At 44.4% G+C, this 9,860-nt stretch overlaps 1 protein-coding gene across 1 annotated transcript; it reads left to right on the top strand.

Annotated features, from left to right (window-relative positions):
- The first annotated feature begins 964 nt into the window (after positions 1 to 964).
- On the top strand, positions 965 to 7,293 carry LOC139422654 (dnaJ homolog subfamily C member 25-like). Its single transcript, XM_071173819.1, has 4 exons — positions 965 to 1,283; positions 2,052 to 2,204; positions 2,409 to 2,879; positions 7,064 to 7,293. Exons 1-4 carry the CDS (start codon positions 987 to 989, stop codon positions 7,184 to 7,186), a joined length of 1,044 nt encoding a protein of 347 aa, XP_071029920.1. The 5' UTR covers positions 965 to 986; the 3' UTR covers positions 7,187 to 7,293.
- Positions 7,294 to 9,860: the final 2,567 nt, after the last annotated feature.

Below are 9,860 nucleotides of genomic sequence, written 5' to 3'. Positions count from 1 at the left end.
ATCTGGAAAAAAAACTGTGCAGCGACGCTCCCCATCCAACCTGAAAGCTTGAGAGGATCTGCAGAGAAGAAACTCCCCAAATACATTTGTGCCAAGCTTGTAGCGTCATACCCAAGAAGAGTCGGACTGTAATCACTGCCAACGGTGCTTCAACAAAGTACTGAGGAAAGGGTCTGAATACTTATGTAAATGTGATATCATTTATATATATATATATTTGCACACCAAAAAAACTGTTTTTGCTTTGTCATTATGGGGTATTGTGATGTCATTATGGGGTATTGTGATGTCATTATGGGGTATTGTGATGTCATTATGGGGTATTGTGTGTAGATTTATGAGGGGGAAAAACAATTTAATCCGTTTTAGAATAAGGCTGTAACTTAACTGTGGTCTGAATACATTCCAAATGCACTGTATATGCAAACGTATGTGGATACCCCTTCAAATGAGTGGATTTGGCTTTTTATGACCACACCTGTTGCTGACAGGTGTATAAAATCGAGCACACCGCCATGCAATCTCCATAGACAAACATTGGCAGTAGAATGGCCTTACTGAAGACCTCAGTGACTTTCAACGTGGCACCATCATAGGATGCCACCTTTCCAACAAGTCAGTTGGTCAAATTTCTGCCACATCTTTATGATATATAATGTTCATAAACGCAACGTGACTGCAAGACACAGGTCGGAATGTCTGACTGAAATACGAGAGAAATCGACTTATCTTTTGCGGTGTTTGAATTTGTTTATAATATGCGGGGACATTATTGTTTGGTTGCGGGACAACGGGCCAAAGTGTGGGACTGTCCCGCACAATCCGGGAAATGTGGTCACCCTAGGTTAGATGGCGGAGCCATTACCCCCCCCCCTTTTGTGAATAAATGTGCAATATACATTCCAAACTGTGAAAGGCAGCAAGACGCAACAAAGCGTCTATTCTACCGGAAAGCAACACGAAGAAGAACTTGTGACGATAGTGAAATGGCTGCGCCCATGAAGAATGGGCGACACTTTGGTCAATGGATAGGCATTTTGTTATTTTGGGGGGGTCTCATACCCTCTGCCACGGCGCTTATCGAGGGACTTTATTGTGGCACGGAGATTTGTTACGATGTACTCGGAGTACCGAGAGAAGCGGTTAAATCCGACATAGGTCGTGCATACAGACAGTTAGCCAGAAAGTATCACCCCGATAGATTCTCAAGTCTTACAGGCGAGACACGTGAAAGTGCTCATCAACATTTTTTGCTCATTGCAACTGCATATGAAACTCTGAAGGTAAGTGTAGAAACCCCACAGATGATTCGTACCATAGACCTCCATTTCTCCAGCTCTCTGGCCAAGCTGGGGTTGCCGTCGGTTCTCGCTGACGTCAATTTATGTTGTAATGCCAATGTGGCACTTTTCTCTAACCTCTGAATCAAAGGCCCGCAGTCAATTTGAACCTTTTGGCTTATAGTGTACCAATACTGTCAATTACTATTTACTCAATAGACCTGAAGAGACTCAACAGTAAAGTGATCAGGATAGTTTTCCCTTTTCACGGAGCTACCGTAGTAGTATCCTGAGAAAGGTAGAGCAGGTATGTCCTTCCTGCTTCTTAAAGTAGGGGTGCTGATCTAGGATCAGGGCCCCCATGGCTATATTCTCTTGTTTGTTGTAATCTAAAAGGCAAAAACTGATCCTAAGTAAGCACTCCTACTCATAGATGCTTCATATATACATACAGCTGTAAATCATTCTGATAAGGGACAGGTAGCCTAGTGGTTAGCGTGTTGGGCCAGTAACCGAAAGGTTGCTGGATCAAATCCCCAAACTGACAAGATAAAAAAATCTGTCGTTCTGAACAAGGCAGTTAACCCACTGTTCCTAGGCTGTCATTAAAAATAAGAATTTGTTCTTAACTTACTTGCCTAGTTAAATAAAGGTAATATATATATTTTAAAATAATCTTCTTGTAGTCTTGTTACTAGGCCTATTATCTAGTGGTCGTAATAGTTTGTTAAAGGAAGGTGAAAATAAGGGCCATTTCCTCCTGTGTATCAGGATGAGGACTCCCGTAGAGACTACGACTACATGCTGGACCACCCTGAAGAGTACTACAGCCACTACTACACCTACTACAGGAGACGACTGGCACCTAAAGTGGACGTACGGATTGTCATTCTGGTCACCGTGGTTGCTATATCCATCTTTCAGGTACAGTCGTATCTTCACATACTCTCAAAAGTCTCTTGGCTTAAATGCAATTATATATTTCAATGGAAATTGTTTCCACACTAAAACCAAATAGTCCCCACGTGGCAACCTATTTCATGTCCATATGGCTCTGATCAAAAGAAGTGCACTGAATAGGGAATAGGTTGCCATTTGGGAAACATTCTAACGCTTTTCCTCCTTCAGTACTACAGTTGGTGGGCCAGCTACACTGAAGCCATCAACTACCTATCAACGGTCCCCAAGTACCGTATCCAGGCGACAGAGATAGCCAAGCAGCTGGGTCTCCTGAACAAGACAAAAGAGAAGGGCAAGAACCGACGGTCCAAAGAGGAGATCCGGGAACAGGAAGAAGAGGTCATCCGTGACATCATCAAGAACAAGATCGACATCAAGGGAGGATACCAGAAGCCTAAAATCTTGGACATCCTGCTCTGTCAGATTGTCCTGTTCCCTTACTGCCTGTGTGCCTATGTGGTCTGGTACTGTAAGTGGATCTACAGGTTCACCATCTGCAGAGAGGAGTACGGAGACGAGGAGAAGCTCTACATCATCAGGAGAAACATGAAGATGTCTCAGTCTCAGTTCGACAGTCTGGAGGCGGAGCAGAGAGACATCTTACTGGAGAGGCAGCTCTGGATCAAAGACAACTATGAGGTCTGTAGTAGTAGTAGTGGGGGGGCGGCAGAAGTTGTTGTAGTATTATAGTAGTAGTGGTGGGGGGGGGGGGGGGGGCGGCAGAAGTTGTTGTAGTATTATAGTAGGGGTGGGGGGACGTATTATAGTATCTAGTACTATAGTAGTAGTGGTGGGGGGACGGAAGAAGTTGTTGTAGTATTAAAGTAGCTTGTAGTATTATAGTATCTAGTATTATAGTAGTAGTGGTGGGGACGACGACAGGAGTTGTTGTATTATAGTAGTGGGGGGGGGGCAGAAGTTGTTGTAGTATTATAGTAGTAGTGGTGGGGGGGCAGGAGTTGTTGTATTATAGTAGTAGTGGTGGGGGGGACGACAGGAGTTGTTGTATTATAGTAGTAGTAGTAGTGGGGGGGGGACGACAGGAGTTGTTGTATTATAGTAGTAGTAGTGGTGGGGGGGGGGGGACAGGAGTTGTAGTATTATAGTAGTAGTAGTGGGGGGGGGGCAGGAGTTGTAGTATTATAGTAGTAGTAGTAGTGGGGGGGACGACAGGAGTTGTTGTATTATAGTAGTAGTAGTGGTGGGGGGGACGACAGGAGTTGTTGTATTATAGTAGTAGTAGTAGTGGTGGGGGGCAGGAGTTGTTGTATTATAGTAGTAGTAGTGGTGGGGGGGGCAGGAGTTGTAGTATTATAGTAGTAGTAGTAGTAGTGGTGGGGGGGACGACAGGAGTTGTTGTATTATAGTAGTAGTAGTGGGGGGGGACGACAGGAGTTGTTGTATTATAGTAGTAGTAGTGGTGGGGGGGACGACAGGAGTTGTAGTATTATAGTAGTAGTAGTGGGGGGGACGACAGGAGTTTTTGTATTATAGTAGTGGGGGGGGGGGGCAGGAGTTGTTGTATTATAGTAGTAGTGGGGGGGGGGCGACAGGAGTTGTTGTATTATAGTAGTAGTAGTGGTGGGGGGGGGGCGACAGGAGTTGTTGTATTATAGTAGTAGTAGTGGTGGGGGGGACGACAGGAGTTGTAGTATTATAGTAGTAGTAGTAGTGGTGGGGGGGGGGCGACAGGAGTTGTTGTATTATAGTAGTAGTAGTGGTGGGGGGGGGGGACAGGAGTTGTTGTATTATAGTAGTAGTGGTGGGGACGACGACAGGAGTTGTTGTATTATAGTAGTAGTAGTGGGGGGGGGCAGGAGTTGTTGTATTATAGTAGTAGTAGTGGTGGGGGGGGACGACAGGAGTTGTTGTATTATAGTAGTAGTAGTAGTAGTGGTGGGGGGGACGACAGGAGTTGTTGTATTATAGTAGTTGTAGTGGGGGGGGGGGGGGGGGGGGGGGCAGGAGTTGTTGTATTATAGTAGTAGTAGTGGTGGGGGGGGGGGCAGGAGTTGTTGTATTATAGTAGTAGTAGTAGTAGTGGTGGGGGGGACGACAGGAGTTGTTGTATTATAGTAGTAGTAGTGGTGGGGGGGGGGGGGGGGGGGGCAGGAGTTGTTGTATTATAGTAGTAGTGGTGGGGGGGGGACGACAGGAGTTGTTGTATTATAGTAGTAGTAGTGGTGGGGGGGGGCAGGAGTTGTTGTATTATAGTAGTAGTAGTTGGGGGGGGGGGACAGGAGTTGTTGTATTATAGTAGTAGTAGTGGTGGGGGGGGGGGGGACAGGAGTTGTTGTATTATAGTAGTAGTAGTGGGGGGGGGGCAGGAGTTGTTGTATTATAGTAGTAGTAGTGGGGGGACGACAGGAGTTGTTGTATTATAGTAGTAGTAGTAGTGGTGGGGACGACGACAGGAGTTGTTGTATTATAGTAGTAGTAGTGGGGGGGGGACAGGAGTTGTTGTATTATAGTAGTAGTAGTGGGGGGGGGGCAGGAGTTGTTGTATTATAGTAGTAGTAGTGGGGGGACGACAGGAGTTGTTGTATTATAGTAGTAGTGGGGGGGGGGGGGGACAGGAGTTGTTGTATTATAGTAGTAGTAGTGGTGGGGGGGGGCAGGAGTTGTTGTATTATAGTAGTAGTAGTGGGGGGGGGGGGCAGGAGTTGTTGTATTATAGTAGTAGTAGTGGTGGGGGGGGGCAGGAGTTGTTGTATTATAGTAGTAGTAGTGGGGGGGGGAGTTGTTGTATTATAGTAGTAGTAGTGGTGGGGGGACGACAGGAGTTGTTGTATTATAGTAGTAGTAGTGGTGGGGGGGGGGGGGGGGGGGAGTTGTTGTATTATAGTAGTAGTAGTAGTAGTGGGGGGGGGGGGGGGGGGAGTTGTTGTATTATAGTAGTAGTAGTAGTAGTGGGGGGGGGGCAGGAGTTGTTGTATTATAGTAGTAGTAGTAGTGGGGGGGGGGGACAGGAGTTGTTGTATTATAGTAGTAGTAGTGGGGGGGGGGGGGGCAGGAGTTGTTGTATTATAGTAGTAGTAGTGGGGGGGACGACAGGAGTTGTTGTATTATAGTAGTAGTAGTGGTGGGGGGGGGGGGGGGGGGGGAGTTGTTGTATTATAGTAGTAGTAGTAGTAGTGGGGGGGGGGCAGGAGTTGTTGTATTATAGTAGTAGTAGTAGTGGGGGGGGGACAGGAGTTGTTGTATTATAGTAGTAGTAGTGGGGGGGGGCAGGAGTTGTTGTATTATAGTAGTAGTAGTGGGGGGGGGGACAGGAGTTGTTGTATTATAGTAGTAGTAGTGGGGGGGGGGCAGGAGTTGTAGTATTATAGTAGTAGTGGTGGTGGGGGGGACGACAGGAGTTGTTGTATTATAGTAGTAGTAGTGGTGGGGGGGACGACAGGAGTTGTAGTATTATAGTAGTAGTGGTGGTGGGGGGGGGCGACAGGAGTTGTTGTATTATAGTAGTAGTGGTGGTGGGGGGGGTGGGGGGGGGCGACAGGAGTTGTTGTATTATAGTAGTAGTAGTGGGGGGGGGACAGGAGTTGTTGTATTATAGTAGTAGTAGTAGTGGGGGGGGGACGACAGGAGTTGTTGTATTATAGTAGTAGTAGTAGTGGTGGGGGGGACGACAGGAGTTGTTGTATTATAGTAGTAGTAGTGGTGGGGGGGGGGGCAGGAGTTGTTGTATTATAGTAGTAGTAGTGGGGGGGGGGGACAGGAGTTGTTGTATTATAGTAGTAGTAGTGGGGGGGGGGGACAGGAGTTGTTGTATTATAGTAGTAGTAGTGGGGGGGGGGGGGCAGGAGTTGTTGTATTATAGTAGTAGTAGTGGGGGGGGGGGGGGACAGGAGTTGTTGTATTATAGTAGTAGTAGTGGGGGGGGGCAGGAGTTGTTGTATTATAGTAGTAGTAGTAGTAGTAGTAGTAGTATCACTGGTATAGTAGTATAGAGCTAGTAGTAACGCTGTAGCAGTATTAGTAGCAGTAATATTATGTAGTAGTTGTATAGTTATAGTTGTAGTAGCTAGTAACAGTAGTAGTATAGTTGTATTAGGATATTTGTAGTAGTATAGTTGTAGTAGCAGTAGTGTAGTAGTATGATATGTGTAGTGGTATAGTTGTTGTAGTTGTAGCAGTATAGTTGTAGTAGCAGTAGTGTAGTAGTATAGTTGTAGTAGTTGTAGCAGTATAGTAGCAGTAGTGTAGTAGTATGATATGTGTAGTAGTATAGTTGTTGTAGTTGTAGCAGTGTAGTTGTAGTAGCAGTAGTGTAGTAGTATGATATGTGTAGTAGTATAGTTGTTGTAGTTGTAGCAGTGTAGTTGTAGCAGTATAGTTGTAGTTGCAGTAGTGTAGTTGTAGCAGTATAGCTGTAGTAGCAGTAGTGTAGTTGTAGCAGTGCAGTTGTAGTAGCAGTAGTGTAGTTGTAGTAGTGTAGTTTTAGTAGCAGTAGTGTAGTTGTAGCAGTGTAGTTGTAGCCGTATAGTTGTAGTTGCAGTAGTGTAGTTGTAGCAGTATAGTTGTAGTAGCAGTAGTGTAGTTGTAGTAGCAGTAGTGTAGTTGTAGCAGTGTAGTTGTAGTAGCAGTAGTGTAGTTGTAGCAGTGTAGTTGTAGCCGTATAGTTGTAGTAGTAATAGTAACAGTGTGAAGCTTTGCACCATGTATAATGATGTGATCACAACATATAGGTGTTTTGCCAACTCCATGTTTGGCAAAGGGGGGCAGAAACAGACTGACACTAATGGGAAATGGTTACAGATTTAAAACCCCAAATGATTTCTGAATGTGTTTCTACAGTTATATTGTTTTCTGTTGTTGTACAGGTGTACAAGGAAGAACAGGAGGAAGAGATGAAGACGAAGATGGCCCTGGACCCCAGGTGGAAGAGGTACCGACGGTGGATGAAGAATGAAGGACCTGGACGACTCACTTTTATTGACGATTGACAACATGCCTATCAATAATCACACCTGACTTGTGCCTGTTATACAGTCACACTGTGTTTGTATACCTGTGTATTTGTGAATAAATCTACTGATGATGTTTATACAGACGATTAACAATAATTCCTGTTTGTACGGAATGGTAACATTATTTTCAAGAGATATTCTATCGGGACAGAGATCTTTTATATAATGATGAGATGCTCATGTCTCCGCCCTAACGACAGGAGTCGTTGTCCCGACAGGCAATAATCTTTGGTCTGCTTAAGCCCATAGAAATGCATTGGGCTTATTTTGGACAGAGTTTGGCGAGGGATAACCCTCCTCTTTGATAGAAGACACAAGTGGAGTCTATATCATAGCTTCTCGTCTTCAAACCACTGCTTGAAGTGTTGCCCCATCAGATTTCCTCACACTGTTGCTCTCTGTTATTGTGCATGAGCATTTAGTTGGATAGAGGGCACACTTAACAAAGGTAAAAGATGAGCTCTAGTATATCTCTATGTTCATATATCCTCTATACTCATTTATTAATGAGTAGTACTTCAAATTATCATTTTTTCATGGATTGGGGACATTTTAAGGTGAACGGTATTTTTATAGCTTTTAAGGTATATGGAATCTTTTTGCAGTGTACTCACTGCTGGTGCTGCCTTTCATAAACACAACCCAAGGTTTACAGTCCATTGTAGCTGCTCGTCTGTCTCTGGTCTGTCATCCCATCAGATCCAAATTAGCTCTACTTCTGGTCTCCGTTGGTCCGTGAACCATTGGGGGCTCCCGAGTGGCGCAGCGGTCTAAGGCATCGCAGTGTTAGAGGGCGTCACTACAGACCCTGGTTCAATCCTGGGCTGTATCACAACCGGCCGTGATCGGAAGTCCCATAGGGCGGCACACTATTGACCCAGTGTCGTCCTGGTTAGGGTTTGGCCGGTGTAGGCCTTCATTGTAAATAAGAATTTGTTCTTGACTGACTTGCCTAGTTAAATAAAGGAACAGTCTTCATCTGGGTCAGGCAAAGCTCCCCGTAATCTGAATGACATTGTTTTACCTGGGAAGACTGTTTTGAATCACAGTTGAAAGTACCGGTACACACAATTATACAAAGTATTCATAACCCCTCCTAAAATATTAAAAATGACAAATTTTAACTGTGGATGTCTTTGTCACACACAGTTGAAGTCAGAAGTTTACATACACCTTAGACAAATACATTTAAACTCCGTTTTTTTAATTTACAATTCCTGACTTTTAATCCTAGTAAACATTCCCTGTTTTAGGTCAGTTAGGATCACCACTTTATTTTAAGAATATGAAATGTCAGAATAATAGTAGAGAGAATGATTTATTTCACTTTTATTTCTTTCATCACATTCCCAGTGGGTCAGAAGTTTACCTACACTCAATTAGTATTTGGTAGCATTGCCTTTAAATTGTTTAACTTGAGTCAAATGTTTTGGGTAGCCTTCCACAAGCTTCCAACAATAAATTGGGTGAATTTTGGTCCATTCCTCCTGACAGAGCTGGTGTAACTGAGTCACGTTTGTAGGCCTCCTTGCTCGCACACGCTTTTTCAGTTCTGCCCACACATTTTCTACACATTTTCTATAGAATTGAGGTCAGGGCTTTGTGATGGCCACTCCAATACCTTGACTTTGTTGTCCTTAAGCCATTTTGCCACAACTTTGGAAGTATGCTTGGGGTCATTGTCCATTTGGAAGACCCATTTGCGACCAAGCTTTAACTTCCTGACTGATGTCTTGAGATGTTGCTTCAATAAATCCACATAATTTTCCTTTCTCATGAAGCCATCTATTTTGTGAAGTGCACCATTCCCTCCTGCAGCAAACCACCTCCACAACATGATGCTGCCACCCCCGTGCTTCACGGTTGGGATGGTGTTCTTTGGCTTGCAAGTCTCCCCCTTTTTCCTCCAAACTTAACGATGATCATTATGGCCAAACAGTTCTATTTTTGTTTCATCAGACCAGATGATATTTCTCCAAAAAAGTACGATCTTTGTTCCCATGTGCAGTTGCAAACTGTAGTCTGGCTTTTTTTATGGCAGTTTTGGAGCATTGGCTTCTTCCTTGCTGAGCGGCCTTTCAAGTTATGACAATATAGGAATCGTTTTACTGTGGATATAGATACTTTTGTACCTGTTTCCTCCAGCATCTTCACAAGGTCCTTTGCTGTTGTTCTGGGATTGACTTGCACTTTTCGCAGCAAGGTACGTTCATCTCTAGGAGACAGAACGCGTCTCCTTCCTGAGCGGTATGACGGCTGCGTGGTTCCATGGTGTTTATACTTGTGTACTATTGTTTGTACAGATGAACGTGGTACCTTCAGGCGTTTGGAAATTGTTCCCAATGATGAACCAGACTTGTGGAGGTCCACAATTTTTTTTCTGAGGTCTTGGCTGATTTCTTTTGATTTTCCCATGATGTCAAGCAAAGAGGCACTGAGTTTGAAGGTAGGCCTTGAAATACATCCACAGGCATAGTTTGTTAACAAGACATTTGTGAAGTGGTTGAAAAACGAGTTTTAAGTACTCCAACCTAAGTGTATGTAAATTTCTGACTTCAACTGTACCTGTCAGATGCAAAACATATAGATGCCAATGCAAATGTAGTGCCAACACTGCAGCTGCGGGCCACTGAGAGCCTGATTTTATTTT

This window comes from Oncorhynchus clarkii, chromosome 12 (assembly GCF_045791955.1).
Source record: "Oncorhynchus clarkii lewisi isolate Uvic-CL-2024 chromosome 12, UVic_Ocla_1.0, whole genome shotgun sequence".
NCBI classification, from domain to species: Eukaryota; Metazoa; Chordata; class Actinopteri; order Salmoniformes; family Salmonidae; genus Oncorhynchus; species Oncorhynchus clarkii.
Note: the sequence above shows the minus strand (reverse complement) of the source record. Positions and strands in the feature narration are given on the sequence as shown.

Excerpts from the sequence above, each read along its gene's own strand:
- LOC139422654 (XM_071173819.1), top strand. The coding sequence starts at position 987 with ATGGCTGCGCCCATGAAGAATGGGCGACACTTTGGTCAATGGATAGGC. Across the intron at positions 1,284-2,051 it reads CTGCATATGAAACTCTGAAG|GATGAGGACTCCCGTAGAGA; the intron begins GTAAGTGTAGAA and ends CCTGTGTATCAG. Across the intron at positions 2,205-2,408 it reads TTGCTATATCCATCTTTCAG|TACTACAGTTGGTGGGCCAG; the intron begins GTACAGTCGTAT and ends TTCCTCCTTCAG.